At 39.6% G+C, this 24,728-nt stretch overlaps 1 protein-coding gene across 1 annotated transcript in view; it reads left to right on the top strand.

Moving 5' to 3' along the window:
• The window catches only part of LOC149196437 (delta(14)-sterol reductase-like), a 74,509-nt gene that overhangs the window by 5,970 nt on the left and 43,811 nt on the right, over positions 1-24,728 (top strand). The window contains exons 3-4 of the mRNA XM_089408284.1: positions 19,158-19,281; positions 19,433-19,479. Coding sequence (XP_089264410.1) covers positions 19,158-19,281; positions 19,433-19,479 — 171 coding nt within the window. The remainder of the gene's footprint in view (positions 1-19,157; positions 19,282-19,432; positions 19,480-24,728) is intronic.

Here is a 24,728-nt window from a genome sequence, read left to right as displayed (position 1 = left end):
AACTCACTTAGTTTTTCGCCAGTATTTTCTCTGTAAAGGATTGCTAGCTGAGCATCCTAGATTTGTATTCAAATACTTCTCCTGCATAATAATAAACCCTCAGAACTGCTGCACCGGTTTTCCTGCATTGGGTTTTTTCGGGGACTATTGTGTCCAAAAATAAGTGTGTCCTATGTATCTTGTTCTTTGCTCTGTTTTCTGTTTCATGAGATCAAATATTTAATTAGTGTAGGCTGCAGAAGTAATTTGCTTCAGTATTCAAAAGAATAACTTGATGAATATAATTTAAAAATCAAGTAGGTGAAGTAGATTCAAATTTGCTGCAGTAGGGGTTCCTTCAGTGTAGGAATTTTCATAGATTCCAACAGAGGATCTTGATTATCCTCATCCAGTAAATGTTCCTTTCTAATGATGTATGATGAGCTTTACACTAGATGACTTTCTAGTACCCATAAGTACTACATTATGCTTCCAATGGGGTTTCCAAGAGCCCCTTTCTCCTATGATGACTGCTACAAGTGTGTAGACTTTTACTTAGACTATCTTTCAAGCTTATTTTATTGATGACATGAGCTTTTGCTTCAATCGTATGCTATTATGATGCCATCCTTAATATGATGCATCCTATCATACTTAACTGACTGTAATTCTTTAACCATGGCAGAGGTCTTCCATCTTCTACTTCTCCTTGCTATCCATAGTTCTATATCATGAATAATGTTTTAGGATCTAAGGGTCTGTATTGTTCCCTCCTTCCATCATGCTCCATCCATCTTTACTTCGAGTACCTGTAGTATTAATTAACAAGTACCCTAAGCAAAGAATACAATACCAAAACATGATGTCAAGTTATCTTTCTAGGGTTTCTATGCAATCAAGAGGTCATCCTAGGGTTTCTTAAGTTCAAACCCTAGATCATATTACATCACACTAGGGTTTATCCCATGCCCTAGAATCCTAACAAACCCTAGAAGTCAAATCATAGGGAATAAGTACCTTGAGATTAGGGTTTCTAAATACTAGGGTTTCTTATGAGCCATCTATAGTTCAAAATACAAACCCTAGAGTCATAACTTCAACCCTACAACATCTTATGATGGACCCTTAAAAATAATAAAAATATCATACATACCTCATGGATACCTACCTGTGATGCCATGGTTCCTTCACAAAGGTATCTTTGTTGTCCTTTTTTCTATCTTTCAGACTTTCTTTTACTGCTCTTCTGATGGGACCTGCTTCTCCACGAGTTCCTTTAAGACATGGAATGATTGTAGCTCCTTTCTACTACCTTGATGGCCACAGAAGTAGCCACAGGACTTCTGTGCAACAAAACTTCATAATGGGAATTCTTCTCGTTGCACTTATTTTCTGCCTGTAGTTCCTTAGTTTGACTGCTTTACTAACAAAGTATAGATGATTATCATCCCTTTTGAATGATTGATCGTGCTACAGAGAACAAGTACGAATGTATGGTTGGTGCCTGTACTTCTTAGTGCCACAGAGATTTGTTTCTCCATAAATTTGGGATATGCAATCAGTGATAGGAATACGACTTATCTTTAATGAGATTCTTGATCTTCTTGAGGAGTTTGATCCTTTACTGAGGATGCCCAGAAATTTGGTTCTGTGGTTTCTGCTTCTTGAGGTGATGTAAACAGTCCTCTATGTCAAGGCCCAGAGGTTCGCTTTTCTTGCCAAAGGACTCATCTTGCTTTGAATATTTAAATTAGGCCTTCGGCCTCTTGAGACAGTGATATAGTGTTCTTCAAAAACTATTCCTTTATGCACATAGTTCGGATGTCTACTCACTTTATGAGTGCTAATAGCCCAAAACTTTTCTTATCCTTGGAGAGAGTTCTGTCCCTTTCAGGATAGAGATATATTCATTGTAATTTCTTCACTATTTTTTAGAATCCAGAATTTGATCAAACCCTCTTATGAATTCGTTCTTGATGTTTCCCAGATGATCTTTTTGTGCTTCAGTCCTTGAGTGTCCTTCTTTAAGCTGTGCCCTTCCTTGACGTGTCACCTTACCTCTGAAACCATTTTGAGAAATCAGTGGGCAGCGACATATGTTGATTTCTCTTGCTATGATAACTGTTTGTGATGCATTTTTACTTTTCTTAATTAGCCTCTTCTTGTACTTGATTATTATTAGTGTTTTTCTTCATCAAACAACTCCCAAACCATAAAGAACAATAAGACAAAGGACATAAGATTTAGGCAATCAGCCAGGCCCAAAACCTCTCCAATTGAGAGGAAAACCCACAAGAATTCTTCTCTTCTTATAGACCTTCAATTGAAGAATTCCAAGACCTAGACCCTTGACCAAAAACTCCTCCAAGACCAAGTCAAATTCTGCCCTGTTCTTGTTAAGTCAACAAAGTCAACTTCAAGTTGTAATTGATGCAACTTCTCCTTCTTCTTTGACTTCAGCCCTGTAACAAAAGACTGCTTCTCTGCCTGAAATTCTCAGCCTCCTATAGCTTCCTGCAATATTCACACATGTGAAGTAAATAGGGCAATTTAAGCCCTTTTCATCCTTCACTTGACAAGGCTCCTTCTCTTCAAGACTTCGGCCTTCACTTTAGACTATATTGGTACCATAATTCTGCTCTTGGGCATGACTGTAATTTGATGTGTATTCTGCAGTGGATGCCCTAGCTTCAGCCCACACGTGTGAGAGTTTATACCCAAAAAGTCTCAAAAGATGCTTTTTCTTCTTCACTTTATTCTTTCCTTTCTTCGTTGCCTTCTGTGCTCTTGGACAAGTTTCTTGTGTGTAATAGATGCCTTAACAATGAGGTCGAGCTCTCTATTTATAGTCTTCATGTCACTGCTTGTGGGCCGACTTGTAACTGTCCTTGGGCCAACTTTACCTTCTAGATGGGCTGACTTGAAGCTTGCATTTTGACTTGGTCTTGGAGGGTCATTTGACTCTGTTTTGACTAAAATAATTGTTTTTTACAATATGTAACATGCCCAAGAAGGGATTCTCATACATGCCAATAACTTTTTTGATTTGTAGACTCAATGACAAGCCCTTGAAGCTCACAATGGGAGGTTGACCTAAAAATTAATTTCCTTGAGCATGAAACCCATGCCTCAAGAACAACAATAATAAATTTATTCTTCTTATTACATCTAATACATAAAATCATGATTACATATGTCATTATGAAGACCGAACCTAGTTACATATTTCAACAAGACTTAGGAACTTTTTAATTATTGATCAATTAATTTAATTGAGAGGTTTCTAAGTGTTTTTTCTTGAAACATTTGCTGGGTTTTGGAGATCTCGTGTTCCTTAGCCTCTCTGACACCTTAGAGACTAGAACATCTCTCCAATGCTACTCCAAATCCATAAACTAACACTCCCTGTTAGCGAGGAAGGTGTTTTCAACTATACTCTAATACTCATCTCTCTTGACGAACAATCTATAGCAGGACTATCTCACGCTGCTAATGTGTAACATGTTGCTGATGTCTGACATTTGTTATACCTCGTTTCTTCACATCTTCACACTGATTTGACTCCCTGTCATTAGAAATCACTATGAAGAAGTCAACCTAGAAAACATTGTCCATCATGGTACTTCTCAGATGTTGATCCACCTCACATTGCTGTTGCTACTGCAATAGTGAGTCTGATCTCACTTGATCTCCCTTTGAAACAGAATTGGGAAATCTCTCCTGGATGGAAACTCCCTCATGGAATCTTGCTCAGGCTGGAACTGCACCTGCAACTGGGAAATTCACACTACCCCCCCCCCCCCCCCCCCCCTACACAAATTTTCTTGTAACTGTAACTGGAAACTCGATCTCCTTGATCAACTGTGCCATTTGCAACTATCTCTCAAACTTCTGATTGTGCTTGGATATACAACTGCCTCTTGAGTACGTGATTACATCTAATTGACTTTGCAATTGCCTCTCAAGCATTTGACTACTCCAAGTTCTGCGTCTGTCGTCCAAGTATTTGACTGCAATTAGCTGACTTTGATCACTTGCTATTGAAATACTGTGGGCTCCTGTACAATATATTGATCCATGTAAACAACAACTAGATCTAATCTAGACTTCTTGCTTCTCACCCATGGACCCTGCGTACACTGGTTATCTGAAGCATCACGCTCCACCTCCATTTGGAGGTATCTCTACTATCAATGCGAATTCCTCCAATCTAGAGGTCAACTCATCGATTTCTGCCGACGCTGTTGTCTGCTGCCCCTTCTCGTCCTTCCTCTTTGGACATTGGGTGATGTAGTGACCAAACTGACCACATCTGAAACACTTGACCTTTGACATGTCCTTTTTCTTCTTCTCTCCTCCTTTTGAGTTTTGTCCTTGGCTGGGACCTTTCGTTGCCTTTTTCTTTCCTGCAAGGGCTACATTTTCTTCTTCCTGCTCCACCTTCGGTCCCTTGTGTTGAAATATGTAACTACATTTGGTCTTCATATTGTATTTTGTACTCTTGATTTTTGTATTTGATGTAAAGATAAAAAGAAAATTTATTATTGTTATTTTGTAGCATGGGTTTCATGCTCAAGGTCATTTTATTTATAGGTCAAGCACCCATTGAGTGCTTCTAGGGCTTTGTCATAAAGTCTAGGAGTCAAAGAGTCATTGTCATATATAAAAGACCCTATTGGGCATCATGGAATTCATGAGATAGAGCACTCTAACCATTCTATCTACAATTAAGTGATGAGATGGCTTTATCCATCTATCAAAGTTAACAACTGATGGACACTATCATAGTAGCTGATGATGGACACTTCTCTCTAGTTGAGAGGGAGCTCCTCCTTGGTTGAGAGGGAGTGACGGATATGGTTATCTACTTCATGTGTCATGCACTAGACCAAGACTAACAACTGTAAGTCTTAGTGAAGGCCATGAGGAGAGAATGGCATCTGGAGGATTGGGTTAGCATCTAAGAAAGATACTCCTTGAGGATGTGGAATCCAAGATAGGAAGTAGTCTGGTGATTGACACTCTTTGAGGATCTGACAAACCATGCAATAGTTAAGAGTAGTTGAAGAGGAAATTCGTTGGGGATGTGGAAATCCAAGATAGGAATGGTCCTACAAAGACATACCTTGAGAACATCGGGATGGGGCATGTGCCTTAAGAGGTAGTGTGGTGTCCCACGTAAAACCTCCCAACATTGTGCTCTGATCTATGGAGAGATAGAGCTTGTTAGTCAAGGCCTTGCTATGTTGAAAATGCTAGTTGTATATTGATCCTAATGTTGATGCTTAAGATGACTTATCAATTCGAATTTTCTTATGAGAATGATTCAATGAAAGTACTGTCCTTGCACCTGTGGTCATTTATGAATACCTACCTAGTTAAGAGGTAGTGTTTATGTTGGGCATTGGATAATCCAACACTCCCCGTGTGTTTCGCGACAGGGCTTAATCGGCTCTTGTGGATTCGTTAACTCTGGCGATATGTCTGTTTACTAACACTTGCGGGTTTTGGTGTAATGACAATCTGATTCCAACAAGTGGGATCAAAGCTGAAGGTCTCGAGTTCAAATCACACCCGACTTGCGCTGGGTGAGAGATTGTTGGGCGTTGGATAATCCAACGCTCCTCATGTGTTTCGCGACATGGCTTAACCGCCTCTCGTGGATCCATTAACTCTGGCGATGCATCCATTTACTAACACCTGCGGGTTATGGTGTAACGACATCATGATTCCAATAGTTGAAATGTATCTAGTGTCGGTCTTCATAAATTGTACTTTTCAAAAGAAAAAGAAAAGAAAAATTATTAGTAAATTAAAATTATTATTATGGAAATGGGTTTCTTGCCCATCATGTTGTGGTCCTAGGTCAAAGCACCCATTGAGTGCTCTAGGGGTCTTGTTGACAAGTCAAAAGGTCAAGGTCATGATGTACTAGCCCTTGGAGGGCTCATGTAACAAGAAAGAAAAATAATAAATGTAAATTGTATTGTCTAGAAGCCTCCAAGTGATGGGTCGGCCAACCCTCTTCAAGTCTGCTCAAGGTGGCTGAATTCATCCTCAAGCAAAGCTTGTATAAAGGAATTTGCTTTCCTCATTTGTACATGCATCCATGAAGTAATATATATTTGATCCAATGAGAGAATTAGAGGAGATCTGATCGAGTGAGGAAGAGGAGTGAATTTCTGTGGAAGCCAGCGAAGGAGGAAAGGAAGCAAATTTTGTATTTGTTTGTTCACACGTGCGAGTTTTTGAAGGAACTAGGGTTTCCTCAGTCTTGTTGTGCAGAGATATTCTTTGGGATTTGGCTGGCTCATCACTTGGGGTTTTGGTCTTGGGTCATGGTCTTGGAAGTCTTCATTGAACAAATTCTATAAGAAGAGATATTTGTGGGTTTTCCTCTCTAGGAGAGGTTTTGGCCCTGGCTAGCAACCTACATCTGGTGTTCTTGTGTTTGCATTGTGATCTTCTTATTGGCATTTGTCTTGATAAAGAACATACCTAAATAATGATGATAATTCCCTAATATAAATCACAAGAAAATGTCATGGATGAAAGATACTTCAAATTAAATAAATACCCTAACTGTTTGCCCTAGATTTCTCAACACTTTGTAGGGTATCATCTTTTTTGAAGGGCTTCCTCTGCAACATAGCTTCTTTCATGATTCATGCCTTTTCCTTTGATGTTTCCCTTTTAAACTAGTCATAATCCTTATATATTTTTGCAAGCTTTCCTACCAAGGAAACTATAATGAAAGGATTACGAGTATGTAATACAAACATATCTATAAGTATGTTTCCCTTTGATGTTAATTTTAGGTATGTTATATGCCGAGAGCAATTTACTTCAATTTTTCACATTAACTCAATATCAATTCCAGATTAGCAATCACATTTAACATGATAGTAAAATGCAGATAGAACATAATAATAAATCACAGAAGACAAGCCAAGACAAGAGGACACAAAATGTGGCGCTAGCCAGGGACAAACCCCAATGTGGGGAAACCCTTAATCAATTCTTCTTATATGTTCTTCTATAGTTTAGTAGAGAGAGAGATAGTACATATACATTAGAAGTCAGTATCTTGACTTATCAAAATAAGAGCAGAGATCTTCTTTAAGATTATAGCAAGTGAGGTAGCTGATCTGAGCTGAGTTGAAGGCATACTGCTTCCACTAATCCAAGGTGACTCCATGTGCTGCACCTCACTGTGCTACACCCAATGATCATGCTGGACCTCATTACCATGTTGCACACATCATACTGTTGCACCTTATCATCATGCACTACATCAATTCACTGTTAGGATCTCTATTTGCTGCATTGAATGGCATTCTAACAAATTTTAGGGAAACCTTCATCATGGACTGATTGGAGCATCAAGACAGTCCTATCTAACAACCCTCCTAAACAAAATACAATTGTCATTTATGTTTGCATGCTGTTGTTTGCTGCTGACCTGGTTAGGGCACTTATGCAACCCTAAACATACTCCACAGTTAACCAACCAACCAGAGAGAATACCCATCATTCCATGCACAAGTTGCTCCACAAACCACCTAGGTTTGTCCTTCTTCAATGCGGCTGCCTACTACACTTGCTCGGCCCTGTCTAGGGCATCATTCTGCCTAGAAGAACACTTCAGAAACCCTCAACAAGGCTCCCTTTCCTTCGCTGCTGCTACAGGAATATGCGGCCTTGTTTTGGAGGGCCTAATACTCATCTCAGCCTCCAAAACAAGCCTCCCTTCCTACCTGTAATTACCCAAGGAAACTCAACCTGTTTACTTGTGAGGTTTCTTTTATTTTTGCCCAGAATTTCCCACCATGACCTTGGCCTCTTGCCTGTAGTAACTCGGCTCCCAAACAGTCTAGAAAGAGGCATAAACTATGCCTTCCTTCACCTTCGCTAGGCTCCTCTCTTTTGCGGCCAAAACAAAGCTCTTTATGCACCATAGATCTTGTCATAAGTCTGTGGCTAGGGCACATTGTGATAGCTGACTTAGGGCCTCATAGATCAGCATTGTAGTTCTCTTCTAGACCTGCGTTTAGGGCAGCTCAGGGTCTCTTCTAAACCAACGTTATAGAAGCCTTCTCCACTACGTTAAGGCCTTCTTCACCATGACAACGTTAAGGGTTAGGGTATCTCCTTTAGTGTAGAGGTTCTTTACATTAGGGCAGCGTAGATTCTTGGTGATGTCTCCTTCCACCAAAACCCAAACGAGTGGAGAGGAGAGATCACACGAGTGTGTGTGTAAATGACTTTCAAGGCACCTTTATTTATACTAAAACGTTGATCATAAGTGGGGACAATTTGGTTGTTGGCCGACCTTGACGAATTGTCCCATAACACAAATAAATTCATATCTCCATGAATACTTATCGGAATCAGATGATCTTTAGATCAATCCTACACCTCTCGATGAGAGGAATCCACGAAAAATATTAGTTGCCATAAATAAGATGACCCACATGGAGTTTGGCCCTAGTTGCCAATTTTAACATCCTCTCTAGGAGAGGTTTTGCCCTTGGCCAGTAGCCTACATCTGGTGTTCTTGTGTTTGCATTGTGATCCTTTTATTGGCATTTGTCTTGATGAAGAACATATCTAAATAATGATGATAATGTCCTAATATAAATCACAAGAAAATGTCATGGATGAAAGATAATTCAAATTAAATAAATACCCTAACTGTTTGCCCTAGATTTCTCAACACTTTGTAGGGTATCATCTTCTTTGAAGGGCTTCCTCTGCAAGATAGCTTCTTTCATGATTCAAGTCTTTTCCTTTGATGTTTCCCTTTTAAACTAGTCATAATCCTTATATATTTCTGGAAGCTTTCCTACCAAGGAAACTATAAAGAAAGGATTACGAGTATGTAATACAAACATATCTATAAGTATGGAGGAAATCTAAAGATGAAAGGGGAAAACCAAGTATATGATACTTATCTTTGGTAAAATGGTGGAGGGTCCCTCTTAATTTACATCACTTAAAGATTTCTGAGGGATACCTTCAAATTATCAAAATAATTCATGAATTTTGAACAATACGTATTAAATCTATGAAAAGAAAACCTAAAACAATAATCTATGATATAAGTAGAGGATATATAAGGGATGGTATCCAAAAGACTCAAGAGAATAAGTTTTTGACTTCGGATTCTTCAGCCTTGTTCTTCTTAGGTGGAGCTTCATCAACAACTGTTGCATGTTCTCTTTCTCTCTTCTTGTTCCTTGAATTTTTAGGACATTGGTTTTTGTAGTTACCCATCTTATGACAGTTATAACTTTCCACCTTAGATAGATCAATCTTCTTCTTTGGTCCCTTAAACTTCTTGAATCCTCCTTTCTTCTTGTGATGAACAAAGTAGGCATTTGAAGTGTTGTCCTTTTCTTCTTCCTTCTTGTTGCTTGTTAAAGAGATGCGAGCTTCTTCTTGACTGCATGCATTCCACATTTCTTCAAATGATGGAGTTTCTTTCCAATTGCTAATGCTTGATGCAAAGGAGCTCCATGATTTAGGTAGACCTAGTAGTGCAACAATCACAAGTTCTTTGTCTGGAATGATCTCATCAATGGCTTGGAGCTCATCTCTTATTCGGGAGATTTTTACAAAGTAGGAAGATACAATGTCATCCTTGGTCATTTTTATTGTCCTTAGTTCATTCTTGAGACTAACAACTTGTCCAATGTTCTTGATAGTGAATAATTTGGAGAGAGCCTCATACATTCCTTTTGTAGCATCTTATATTGGATATATAGGGGATTAGGTTGTCCTTTACTCTCTCTACAATTAGATTCATAGCCATGATCTTTGTTTCCTGGTATTTTTCCTTTCTTGCATCATTTGCGCTTCCTTAACTTTTCCTTGAACGAAATCCAATACTTTATGTTTTGCTAGGATGAGGTCTATCCTCTTCTTCCATGCTCTATAGTTGGAGGCTCCTTCTAGCTTATTTTTTGTCTTCATTGAAGTTGCCATAGATAATGTTTTGCTAGGACGAGGTCTATCCCTTACTAGATAATATGCCTTCTTCTTATATGATCCTTCTCCTTATAATTTTCCTTGAACAGTTTTTACTTGACCCTTTTAATAAATCTTCAAGCTGCCTTTTTCCTTCTTATCTTTCACCTTAGCTCTTCTACCATGTTAGAAAACCAGAAAGGCAAAATATCTTCTTGTGTTGACAATTATTTGTGATATTCTTATATTCTTATTAGCTTTCTTTATGTTCTTCTCATCAAGCAATTATCAAATCAAAACATGAAGATCAATGACACCAGAAGTAGGCACTCAACCAAGGCCAAAACCCCTAAGAAGGGGAAAATCCCTGTCAAACTCTTCCACTAGTAGATTCAAATCTAATTGAGACAAACTAAGACCTTAGACCAGACCAAAAGACCTTCCTCACTCCACCAAGTTAGCCTTCCAGAATGATTTTCCAAACTTCAATAGTCTCTTCAAGTCAAACAACCTCAACCCAACGACTATAACTCCCAGATTTTCGGCCCTCCTGCAGATTGCCAGTTTGGGCATCCGAAGAATTGTACTCGACATTACTGCATAATAATACAAATCCTCAGCTGTAGCATCGATTTTTCCACATTGGATTTTTCTATGGACATTTGTCCAAAAACAACGGTGTCACTTATGTGTGCTATTTCTTTCTTGCTCAGTTCTTGTTTCCGCATATTGTTTAAGTTGTGAAGACTACAGTTGTATTTATTTCGATGTTTATCATATAATACTGTAAATAACTTGATTCAGTAGGAGAGATATAATCAGTTGCTGTAGTAGTGATTTGGGGATTCCGAATTTTCACATGGTATCAGAGCGCAAGTAAAGCAAGAGAGCAGACCGAAAGAGCCAAGCATTGAAGAGGAGGGAGATCGAAGTGCTGCGTAGGAAACAGATCAAATCCCCAGAGGGATTACGCAGTCCAGGCCAGGAGGACAAGATTCTCAAGGAAGATCTCTCTCTGAGTGAGTTGACAGAGAGGTAAGATTTCCAGATTGAGATTTGTCAGCGGCAGAGGGAGCAGCGCAGCAAAAGCTTCAGCGCAGAGCAGTCTTCAGGTGAGACGCAGTTTTCTGCAGCAGTTGCTGGGGCAGAAAAACATCAGAAGAAGGAAGGAAACACTTTTTGAGGGAATTTCTTCCTCAGAGAATTCCTAGCGAGGGAATTCAATTTCTCAATTGCTGATGATCCGGATTTATGTAGGAAAAATAATACTTCATTTCTTTAATGTAAAATACTAAAATATGCTTACAAATAGAATGGAACTGAGAGTAGCTCGGGTGATGGTAAGCTTATCTTTGAGGAGAGATGTGGTGGCTACCTGCCTCTAAACTGTGTTACAATGAGGCTCGATGGCCTGTTTATTGTTGAGAAACAATGGAAAACCCTAAACATCCAAAAACCCAACCCAAGGAGATGAAACGCCAAACTATGGACCCCGTTTGTGTAAAATCAACTACCTAGGGTCGTAACTTTGGCATACGATCTCTGTTTGACGCGCACAATACCTCGTTAGAAAGATCTATCCGAGGACTACAACTTTTGCATGACCAAGTCCCATTTTTCCCAAAAACATCATTTAGGGTCTCAAAACGCTCCGAAAGTTCAGGACCCAAAAAACTGCCAATAGTAAATTGTGTTACAAATAAGGAAACCCAAAAAACTGAAAGGAACAGTTGTGGGGGTCCAAGTGGGATAGGCGGGTGGCCACCAACATCCACCTGGATCATTCCTGCCCCCTTAGGAAGCAATGATCCCCATTGCCTTGAGTGCTTCCATCAGATGGGGAAACTTCTGCGGTCCACATTGAACACTTAGTGCAAGCCAAGGAATGGGGGGATGCTATGCTCCAAAGCATTGTTTCCCACAACCTTGGTAATGGTGTAAGGACCATATCGGAGTGGTCTGAGCTTCCGATGGGCTCTTGTAAGTCGTTCTTTCTGTAGATGCAACCAGATTTTGCTGCCCACCTGAAACTTGTGTGGTACTTGATGTTGATCATGTCACTGCTTGTACTTGGCATTTTCCAGAATGTAGCGGCGATATATCGGCCCGTTGGGTAGAGGTGCTCCGTGAGTCAGATCGAAGGAATTCTTGACCCCTGACAGTGCAACGGTACCCCTGTGGGTGAGGAGAAGATGTTCTTGTATTCTTTCATGACCGTATCCACTTGCTTTTGATGCGTGGAGGAACCCTTCCTGGGGGCCATGGATGTGGCTACGATCTTCCCCTTACTTTGAGAGCGAACCAGAAAGAATATAAATTTCCTAGTCTGGGAGATGATCTCACTGCCTTTCTTATCAGAGATCAAAGAAGTGGTGGTAGGTGGGGCTACCTCCGATATCCTGTATAATGTATTACCCAAAGAAATAATAACAGTGCGAGGCCTTGACTCATACACAACATGTCGCTTCCATAAGTATGGTTGTCCTAATAATACATCACAAACGTCAAGAGGCGCAACATCACACAATACCTCATCTCTGGAGAGCTTGATGCTGTAGGGAAGGCGATATTGCTGGCGGACTCAGAGATCTCATCCTTGGTGAAGCCACCCGATGCTATACGTTTGTGGGTGTGGTATGGTCAGTAGGCCTAGATGCTTCACGACCTCTGCTGAAATGAGGTTCTTTTGGCTGCCACTGTTGACAATGAATTGTAGTGGCAAACCCTTCAATGTGAGTGGAAAAGATGCTCCCCCTCCTCTGGATCTTCGGGTTCATTCCTCTGGATCTTGGTGGTGGCAACAGTGGCGGTAGGCTTTGCATCAATGATCTGCTTTCCTTTGTCATTCCTCTTGTCAGGTTCTGACTCAAGGTTGGAACATGCATCTACTTCCGAAGCTTTCAACTTGGCCACCAGCGACTGCTTGGTCTGACACTCACTTGTGTTATGAGTGGGGCTCTTATGGAACTCACACCACTTTCCTGTGTCTTTCTTCGACTTCGTGGTGTTGTTCTTTTCTTGCGGCTTTGACAGGTTGTCTTGGGTCACATTGTCTTGGCTTTGTCCCTGGTTCTGCGGTTTGGGGAAGCCTTTCCCTTGCTTCGGATTCGCGGATCCAAAGTCTCGCTTCTTCTATTTAAACTTCTGCTCGATCTTGACAGCATATCGGTACGCCGTGCCGAGTGATGAGATGTCCAAGAACTCCATCTCGTCCTGGATGTACCTGTGGTGTTTGAATACCAAATGCTGCTCAGAATCTTTGATACCCGACTTTGTGCGAAGGGTATGAAAAATGTTGGTAAACTCCGGCACATCTTGGTCCCTTCCCTGCCGCAGCGTGGTCCACTTTATGTATTTGTCCTCATAGCTCCCGATAGGGTAGTACTGCTCCTTGATGGCGTCCCGGAATGAATTCCAAGTGGTAGCGGCTGAAAATAGTGAGTTCGTACTTTCATCCTTCTGCTCGCAGTAGGTTTCCCATCAGTCCTTGATGTGGGGGGCTGCTTTGAGAAGAGCGAAAGTAATCTTTTCTCGGCTAGAAAAATCATGAACAAAAAAATACCCTTCTAGCAGATTTAACCATTTATCTACGACATCTGCATCTATGTGACCCTTGAATATGGAGATTTCAAAGTTAACTTGTACCTTAAAGGGTGTGGCATTTCTAGAGTAGCTATTAGATGCGTCGCCCCTGGGTAGCCGCTGAGGGATTTGGGCAAAGTTTTCCATCATCACATTCCTTTATCACTCGAGGGCTTCTTTGAGCAAGATTTTGATAAGATCTCCTGCCCCCTTGTCTTTCTTTTCATCCGCCATGGGAGGTCGTCAAGATTTGCGAGGCTGATCTTGTAAAGGTTCCACCAGATTGAGCCCTAACTCATATCTCGACCTCGTTGGGGACATGCAAAGAAAAACAGAGAAAGAGTAGACCCCTATGATACCACTGATCCAACTTAAACAGGAACGCAATAAAGTATAGAAATGAACATAAATACAGAGATGTAGCAGAAATAATACTTCATTTCATTAATGTAAAATACTGAAAATGCTTACAAACAGAATGGAACTAAGACTAGCTCAGACGATGGTAGCTTATCTCTGAGGAGAGATGTGGTGACTATATGCCTCTGAACTGTGTTACAATGAGGCTCGAAGGCCTATTTATTGTTGAGAAACAATGGAAAACCCTAAACATCCAAAAACCTAACCCTAGGAGATGAAGCGCCAAACTATGGGTCCCATTTGTGTAAAATCAACTACTCGGGGTCGTAACTTTGGCATATGATCTCCGTTTGACAAGCACAATACCTCACTAGAAAGATCTATCCGAGGTTTCATTTTTCCCAAAAACATCGTTTAGGGCCTCAAAATGGCTTCGGAAGTTCAAGACCCGAAAAACTACCAAAAATAGTAAATAGTGCTACAAATAAAGAAACTGAAAAACTGAAAGAAACAGTTGTGGGGGTCCAAGTGGGATAGGCGGGTGGCCATCAACATCCACCTGGATCAGTTGAGCAGTAGTAGAGAGGAGTAGATCTACTAACTCCAGCAGGGAGTGCGTAGGCCAGCCTAACAACAACGCAAAGGAGAGGAGGCAGTTCGACATTTTGTTGGCAAAGATGGTAGCTAATGGGTTGAGAGATCAAGATCGGTTGGATGGAGCATCCAACAATGTGATCTGGAAGGCTAGGATCTTCTGCCTTCTGGATGAGCATAATCACAAAGCCTTTGTCGATAGTGTGGTAGCTGATCCTATCGATGCAAATCTGCTCAAGAAGTACAAGGCTGAGATGGCGAAGGCCAAGCGGTTGATCCTCGATAGAGTGAGGGATCACGTTGTATGTCACATTGCTGGCAAAGGGATGGCTAAAGAGATGTGGGATGCCTTGGCTACATTGTATCAAGGATCTTCCGAGCAGCAAAAGATGTACTTGGAGGAGAAAATGAGATTTGCGAGGATGCAGAAGGGGGAACACATTGATTTGTTCCTATCGAAGGTGCAGGAAGTCCGAGATCAGTGGGCAGTGGTAGGGTCATCACCTCAGCCTACAGAGATGCCAAGGTTGGTCCTGAATTCAGTCTCAGAAGAATGGCAAGTATTTGTCCAGAGTATCCTGGGCAAAGAGAAATTGTCGGATTGGGAAGGGATGTGGGCCGCTCTTCAACAAGTAGAGATGAGGCGAGACTTAGTCAAGTACAAATTTGATGGTAGCAGAAGCAGTGGGGCGAAGCCCAGGAGGAGGGGGAGAATACAACCCTTGCATCAAAGGGGTAGTAGGAGCAGTGGAGGCGGAAGAATGACATCTCAGAGATCAAATGTTTTCAGTGTGGTGAATTTGGTCACTACACTACACAGTGTCCTCTCAAGAAGAAGGACAAAGACGAGAAGCATGATTCGCACACTGCTACCGCAAAGATCGAGGAGTTTGCCATGATTGCCCAGATACCTCCAGGGGAGAGGTGGGGTGATCTAGTACTGTAGTTCGAAAGAACCACAAATGGGTGGGATCCTTGAGGAGTCCACCTCTTGGATCAAGACCTTGCTACGGGAGGAACCCATAGTCAACAATAGTAGGATGGACCAGTGTCAGGTGGTGCAGTCAGGTGCCAAAGTGATAGATGTAGTGGCTAGTAGCAGTCAGATACTGAGCAACGAAGAGCTAGTGTTGGTAGCTGTGAAGTTGGCACAGAGCAGAGTCAGCAACAACGTAGAGACTTCATTGACAATGCAGAGGCTAGCAACAGTCAAAACTCGGACGACTGATGCATCATACTGAACACATTTGGTTTAGTATTTTGGATGTTTTTCCGTTCAGTTGCTGCAAAAGGCAACAACAATAGTTGGAGTAGAGTTGTAGTGCAGATGTAGTTGGCAGCAACATGTAGAGTCAGCAACAACACGGATGGAGCATTTGTGCAGTAGTTGGTGGGCAGTGATGTCAAACATTAGCGACACATAGGAAGATGTTACAAAGTCAGGGTGATGCTTCAGCAGGTTGCATTACTAGAGCACATTCCTCGCTAAGAGGGAGTGTTGATTTCTGGTAGCATCGGATGTGCTCTAAGCCTCAAAATTTGCAGGGAGGCTAGGACACATGTATTCCAGAATACCCAGAAATCATTTTGCGAAATTCCACCTGGAGACAGTTTTATTAAAATAATTAATTATTTTTAATGGATGCCTAAGTCTAAACTTAGGAAATTAAAATAATTAAAGGGTATTAATTAAACTGGGGGTGAAACTTCTAGAAGAAGACGAGGATAAAGTCAAAATGATCTGAGCCATTGATTAGAATTTAATATGGGTCGTTGATTGAGCAACGAGATGATTATCAGAAGAGGCTTGATGGGCATTTGGAAAACACATCAGGTGAGAGATTAGAGAACGATTTTCTCAAGAGAGCAACGTAGGAGTTGCCGGAGAAGGTGATCGAGGAGATTTCTTGCAGTGAGGGGCAGGGATAATTTTCTGGAGGAAGTTTTCCTGATTTAGAGGGTGCAAGGCAGAGAGGGCAAAGAGTATTCCAGAGAGGTAGCGCTTGGCCACATAGAGGCAACGTAGGGCTACACTATGGCAGTGCAGAGCTTCAGTGGGAGTCCGTATTTTTGCTGGGGAATAGTCGGGATCTAGTGCTGGAGCCGGGGTGTGAGACCGGGAGGCCAGAGGGCCGAAGTTTCTAGTGAGCAGAGGATCGAGAGGAGGTGCAGTGTAGTCCCAACAACAGTGACACAATAACTGAGTGGTTGTGATGCAGTACTGCGTTGAGAGTGCGTAGAGACAACGCAGAGGCTCATCTCCAGCACAAATCAGTGCCGGATTTCCCAGTGACACGGTGAGATCATCTCACTATCTTTTTGTCCAGTTAGATCTCTGTATAGGATTGCTAGTTTGGGCATTCGAAGAATTGTACTAAAAAATAACTGCATAATAATACGAACCCTCAGCTGCTGCACCGGTTTTCCCACATTGGGTTTTTTCGAGGAGATTTGTCCAGAAACAACAGTGTCACTTGTGTGTGCTATTTCTTTCTTGCTCAGTTCTTGTTTCCACATATTATTTAAGCTGTGAAGGCTGCAGTTGTATTTATTTCGATGTTTACCATATAATACTGTAAATAACTTGATTCAGTAGGAGAAATATAATTAGTCGTTGCAGTAGTGATTTGGAGATTCCGATGGTGGCTGATCTCTTTGTTGCCATAAAACCTAAGTTGCCTACTGAAACTTTGTATTGATTTTTCATGATTTCCTAGACTGATAATTACTTCCAATGATTTCTTCATTATTTATCTTTGACAGTAAACACAATAATGACAGTAGAATCATGAAGAGACAGCCAAACATGAGACAAAATTTATCTTGGGAAAGCCCTAAGCAGGGAAAAACCCAACAACCTTTTCTTGGAGAAGTAGTCCAATTTAACAAGAGATACAATCTGAACTTTCCAATCCAATAAAGTCAAACTGACCAGTAACCAAACCCCGGTGAAACCTGGTCAAACTGTGATAAATTCGACATCCTGCATTTTCCTCAGAGAATTTTGGTCTGCCTTAGAGAAACTTTGTTCTGCCTCAAATCACTTCGGTCTGCCTCGGAAACTATCCTTCTAGACTCTCACATGTGAACCGAAGATGAGAAATGAGTGATCCGAATTTGTGCCAAGAGGAGGAGGACAAATTGTCGTTATATAGTAATCTAATGAGCCCAAATAGGTGTGTCCTTTGGGGCTAGCCAACTTGAACAATATGGAGCCAACTTGTATTTTTGGAGGCGAAAATTCAAAATATAAATTTCTTTCTTTTGGGCCGATTTGAATACTGACCAAAGCTACAATAAAATCAACACTTTGCACTAGGCTGCTAGATTTTGAGGTAACAGTACCTAACAGCCCCATTGACCTACTTTAGTGGCTATTTATTGGACACTAATACAATTATGTTATCTTGTCTTATCTTATCTATTGGTCTATTTTCACAGAGTTCTTTGGGCTCATTCCTCACGATGATCTTTACAAGATGAATATTGATATTATAGGCCCCTTTTGGTGGAATTTGGAGTGGAGTTTCTGATGTCCTTTTACTCAATACGATCAACACAGACTTTATTCTATTCTGCATTAGAGGCATGTGCTAGGTCTAGTTCTTATTGTTGGTGGGTTGCATTAGATGCTGTGAGCTGATAGATTTGAGGGTTGCACGGTGTTTGGTCTATAAGGGTTTGCTATAAGCTTCATGTGTTTTCTTGGTTTGTTATCTATGATGGTTTCTCTTCCAAATCTCATTTGGCCAAGAGTGGCCTTTCTAATGGCCTTTACTCCTCTTATCCGAAGGTAGGAATGTTGAAGCATCTTTGTGGGAATGTGCTTTTTTGAGGTCTTGTTGGGAACAGGTTCAACCTCAGTTGGCAGGCATTCTTCAGGGGTATTTGCATTGGAGGGAAGTTTTGTTAGGAGATTCCAGATCTATGATTTGGAATTCCCTTGCTGGTATTTGGCACTGTTTGATTGTTTCCACCTTGTTTGTTCTTTGGAAATTCTACTGCAAATATGTATTTGAACACACAGTCAATTCTTTGGCTGCATTTTTGTCAGTTATGCAGAGATGAGGTAGGTATGCAACTGCTCACTAAAGGAGCATGACTGATTAAGGATGCCAAATTGTTATATCATGCCTCTTATTCTGATTTTATAGCTGTTTTAGTTGCATCAAAGAGTAGGGTATAAATTGTGTTGCATATACCCTTCTGTTTCCCTTTTTTGCGGCTGATGTAAATATTTTTCTGTATACATCAGTACTCAACATTACATCGTGACTTTATCATAATAAGTGTGCAAACCCAAATAATATTACATGGTATTAACATTATAATAATATGTTGTGTCAACCTTAAGTTGCAATTTTGTGTGCATGTTACTAATCATGAACTTTTTGTTTTAAGAGCTCTGTAAAATATTTATGCAACGCAGATATTTTATTGTACCTTTCATTATAATCACAATTCTCTTACAGATGTTTGAATTTGTGTTTGCACTTATTTTCTACGTGGACGATATTTTTCATCACTTATGACTTTGATGCATTCTAATTTCCTTTTACCAAATGTGAGTGTTTATTGTTCTTTACTATCCAATTGTGCCAGAGAATAGCCTATTGCTATTGTATACTGTGCTTTGATGTGCGTTCTCAGACCTGTTTATTGTTTTCATGCAGATTCCTTCTCATTCGTTCTGGGATGATTGGTTGGGTCGTCATAAATCTATCAGTTGCAGCAAAGGCCTTCCAACTGAAGGATTCGTTAAACCTTTCAATGATCCTTTATCAGATATTTTGTTTGGTATATACCCTTATATTAGGCTGCAACCTTATTGATCATCTTTGTGTATTTTTCATCACTTTGATGGGCAATTAGCTATGCTAGTGCATGTATGGCTGGCAGTGTGAAAATTACTTGCTTCGTCCATTTGACTTACTGATTTCCCTTACAGTTATATGTGATGGATTACTTCTGGTATGAAGAGTATATGACATCCACGTAAGTACATTGCCTTTCTGTTACTGCTAAATATCACAAATAGTTCTTATCCATTTCTGTTGCATACTTGCAAGCATTCAACAATTCAGGACATGATTACAGCCAGTTGTCTTTACCTGATTTACTATCGTAGTACATAACTATTTTTCTTATGCCATTTGTTACCCAGTTAATATGTTAACTTATTTAGAGCTCTTTTTGGTTATAGCTTGAAATAAGGATTTTGAGACTTTTCTTGACAGTGATGAAGTTATCATTGCTATTATATGCTTTAAAGGACACTAACCATTTCTTGTGCTATCTGCTAGTATTCCTCAAACTATTGAGATCTTGGTCTATTATCAGAATTTGGCATAATATTTAGTTTTACTTGAAGCATTATATTCTTTGTGTGTAGAACCCTGACTACAAATTTCAACCAGACAGGAATCAAAATTTAAAATTTAAATTTGCAGAAGAATACTTGGAATCAGTTGAAGGTGTTTTAGACTGTGGTTGTTCCCGCTGCTGTAGTTACCAAACCACCCTTTACCTCCCAGCCTATCTGGGGTCTACCTGTACGGTCCCCAGATCCAGAAGACAAATCTTCTGGCCCCCGTGCCCAAAATTCCAAGAAAAATCAAGCTCAATCTCTGTAATTCTGTTGGAAACTCCCACTCTTCCCAAATTCTCTTATTGTTTCACATAATTCTCTCTTTCAAAAAAAATGAACTCCTTTCCTAAACTGCCTTCCCCACCTTATATAGAATCTTGCTCTGCCTCCAAATCGTGACTCCCTGTTCGAGGTTCCTCCAGTGAGGGGATAAGGTGATAAACTCTAGCTGAAGTCTAAGCAGGCATCTGCCACCTGCGTTAACAGTTGACAGCAAATTCCTTTTAATGTAAAACATTTATACCTTTATTGTATTCGTTGTTTACTTTATGATTCCTTTTGACTTTATATTATGTTCCCTTTTGACTTTATATATATTATGGATTCTTTTAAGTTTGTATAGTTTGTAGATTTTATATTCTCCTTTTAGTTTATATAAAATTTAATATATATATATAATTCCTTTATATATTATGTATTGTATTCCCTTGCTATTTGTATAACATGCATTATATTTTTTTATTTTTGCACCATATATATATATATTATATTCCCTTTTCTTTTGTGCAGTACATTGTCGTTCCTTTTTATCTTGTATAGTAATATAACATACATTAAGTACCTCACTCAATATATTTAATATTTATGTGCGTTAGGTATTCACTTAGAACTTCTAATAATTATTTTGTTTATCTTTTCTTGACAATTTTCATAAGAAGTTAATATGTATACTAGCACAGTGCATGCGATGCATGCATATGTAGCTATCATATACATGTTTCGTACACATGCTAATATTCTTATGCTGCCTATAATTTGAGATGGCCATTACATACACCCTTTCTTTAGAAAACTTCGTCCCGAAGTTAGATTATATAAAGTATACTAGTAAGTATTTAGAAATTAGTATAATCATGTAAGGATTGTGTTCCATAATTGAATCTTTGTTTAATGCGAGGACACTTTAAAATTGTGTTTTGAAGACTTATAGTTTTACAACTTTTATAGTCATGCCCTACCCCATCCGGGTTACCAAGCTATTCGACAATCATCCTATCCTTCCTAATCTCTTTCGCTTCCATCCTATCCATCCTCTACTGGACTATGCCATGGTGTCGGTTATACTGATCTAACCATTCATAGACCCTAAGCAAATTGTGTTTTGAAGACTTATAGTTTTACAACCTTTATAGTCATGCCCTGCCCCATCCAGGTTCCCAAGCTATTCAAGAATCATCTTATCCTTCCTAATCTCTTCTGCTCCCATCCTATCCATCCTCGAGAGCATCATAGAGTCAACAAGTTTGACTTTTACCAAAATGTAGCTCTTCAGACTTTCGTAAAGGTAATATTTGACAACACTAAAGATGGGTGTTGTCACTCTGATCTTCGCCCTCTCTGTTCTAGCTGCCTCCCTACAACAAGCTATGGGGGGGTAGTCCCTATGAAATGTGAAGATGGGAGACTTTTTGGCAACCAACAAGTCCGGGAGACATAATTGAATAGCCTAGCAACTTGGTTGAATTAGCAAGTTAAAAGATTTGATTAGATTATTGTGGAAGATCAGTGCCTTAAATGAATTCAATTACTTGCTTAGATTATTTACCAAGTTACCAGATGAACAATTGTTTCTTTAGGATGCTTCACTATCCTATATGAAATGCAAATCCTACAATCTAGGTGAGATGCAAAATCTTCGTTTATTTTAGCTAGATGCCTACTCTAAATGTATCCTTCCTCTTAATTGTTTTGAAGCTAGTCTCTAGAGTAAGTTGTGAGAGAGAAACTGAGGGGAAGCAAGTTGAGGCTTGGTTAACGATACCTCCCTTGGGGTTCTAACCACCTGATGCCTCTGGTGCTGCAGAGACTGTGGCTCTGACGATTGCAAGGTCACCGTGTTAGCTACTAAAGAGTTCCTAGACTCCTCAAGTTAGATGAGAAAGGTGGCCCTATTTCTCTATCAATCAAGCTTATGTTTGGAAGTAAATTAATTAATGCAAGATGCTAATGCTAAAATTCAAGTGCAAAATGTGAGTGCTCTTAAGGTGAGATTATTTTATTACGTAAGTAGTCAATTGCAATGATCTTCAATTACCAACATTGAAATACTTAAACAATGGATGAATGACAATCTCAACCACGAGAAAAGTGCTTAAACTTAATGGTGCTAGAATAATGTGGTTGGTAATACCAATAGAGAATTTCTCAAAGAGAAGATCAGTGAACTATCAATGTGCCAATTAGATACACAATTAATCTTTTATTGCAATAAAAATTAAACTTGATTAGAAAACTCACGAGATATCCAATTTAACAAGAGCAATGAATCCACTTATCCAATGGCAATGAGAAGTTAAGAGCATTAATCCACAATGTTACTTAGAGCAAATCTCATAAAAAATTACCAATCCAAATTGAGAACTTATGTGTGTGAATGCAAGAGTGCAATTAGATGCCAATGACTGAAATTAAACCCAAATCCCTTCAACCATGAATGATTATGGATTTTAGAAAATTCTTATCCAATTTTAGAGACTTATATGTGATTTATTACTGCTGACACTTTGATTTCAGAGGTCTGCAATTTTATATCAGCAGTCAAAAAATGATGCAAGATATCAAAGATAATCTGGAAAATCAACACATTAAGCCTTTCAATGATTTTTGATTGATTATAAGACTGCTTAGATGTTATAGATCAGACTTTTGATGTTCAGATCAGACCTCAAAAAAGCATATAGCAGACTTGAAACAACTTAGAAAATTAGTGATTCAGTCATTTATAAACCAGCGAGGTGTCAAATTATCAATGCCCAAGAAGTTCCAATGATTAAGTAATCAAATTAAGTGATATTGAGATGATCTTTGGTGATATTAGAGTTATATGTCTGCATAAAATGGCTGTAACAAAACAAAGAAAATGAGGAGGGGAAAATGGGCAAATGAAGAGGCCTAGAGGCCTAGTTTGGCCTCTAATGAGCTTGAGTACCTGCAATGACCAAATTAGCTCTAATATTGCTTCAAAACCACAATGTTGGCCCACTAAAATAATATCAAAATCAGAGATGACTGAATACAAGGCTAGGGCAAGTGTTATAAGGCTAGAAAACCCGAAGACTATGACTAGAAATGACAAATGAGGGGCTAGAAGGGAAAACAAGGGCAAGGAAGACCCAAAAATGCTCGGAAAAGGTCATGATAAGAGGAGAAAAACCCACAAGGGCTGATGTCAAGCCTAGAGAGGCTGATACTGGGGTGGAAGAGCCCTAGAAGGGTTGGTGGCCAAGGAAACAACCCTTAGAGGGCTGTGGCGAAGGCAAAATGGGAGGCTGAGAGGGAGGAGAGTCTCCTAGAGGCCACAACAGGGGTCAAGGAGGAGGGCTGAGGCCCCTTGAGGGCTGTACGACTTCTCTAAAGGGGGGTCAAGGAGGAGGGCTGAGGCCCCTTGAGGGCTGTACGACTTCTCTAAAGGGGGGTCAAGGCCTTTCTAGACCCACGACTAGGGTAAACAAGGGAGGCCAAGGCCTTTTCAGGCTTGCAGCTAGCCAAACCAAGGGGGCTGAGGGGAAAAGAGGGTCAGAAAAGGGTAGATGGTTAGGCCTTAGGGACTAAAAATTTTTTGAAACCCTTGCCAACAAAATTTACTCCACAGATTTGCTGCAAAAAAGGCTGGACAACTTCTTCAGGTTGGACTTTGAGCTTGGAGGCTAGATCTTGCCTTTCTAGGCCTAGATCTACCTCAAAACTCCAACAAAATTCTCTTGATCAACTTGAAGTTCACATGCACAAATGAATCAAAGAATGTCAAAAACCCAAATGTATATACAAAATATAAAACCCCAAAAAATAATAAAACCCCAATTGCTGCAAAACAAATGGATTAGAAATAATTTACAAATATACAATATTTACAAATTTTTAATTTTTTTTGGAGAAAATAATTTTGGATAAATAACAATGGATGAGCAAATTTCGAAAAATAAATATTGGCTAAAAACCTCTTGCAAAATCAAATATTATAAATAAATCTCAAAGCCCAAACACAATCAGGTCTTCCCCACCGTCTGTGAACTTGGAGCCCAAGGGCTAGTGTACTTGTAAATCTCTATAATATTCTCAAGAAAATTGTTATATCATGTGGTGAATCAGATCACCTAAGATAACGTGTACCAATAGAATGTTCTTATCACCGACAAATGAAATAAAAATTAGTAGCAATGTTTAACACAATATAGGATCACACATAGCTAGCACATACCACAGATCAATGGTAGAAAAACACCATGAACTGAACCCAAAAGTCTTTCTATTATGATACAAAATGTTCTTAGCAGAGAAACAACTCAATATCAACGTCCAAGAATTACATCATCCAAAGATATTTAATAGAAGCAAAATGACTTCTTTATATAGAGAAACCCCTCCAAGTGGAAAATAATGACTATTTGGCTTGATGCCCGTCAAAACAATCTTGACCGTTGAAAATAACTTGATGATCTTTAAATCTTCACAGTCGAATTTTTAATTTTGAGGAAAAATTCGAAATTTTCATAAAACCCACTTTTAATTAATCCAAAAATTAATATTTTGGATTAATTTCCTCAAAAAATTGACTTTGACTTAACCACCAAGGTTCAAAGGCTCAAATTTTCTTAAA

This window comes from Pinus tabuliformis, chromosome 2_2 (genome assembly GCF_031772625.1).
Source record: "Pinus tabuliformis cultivar Carrire ecotype Pingquan chromosome 2_2, CPIR1, whole genome shotgun sequence".
Classification (NCBI taxonomy): Eukaryota; Viridiplantae; Streptophyta; class Pinopsida; order Pinales; family Pinaceae; genus Pinus; species Pinus tabuliformis.
The sequence above is the reverse complement of the archived record's forward strand: the minus strand, read 5'-3'. Positions and strand labels throughout refer to the sequence as shown.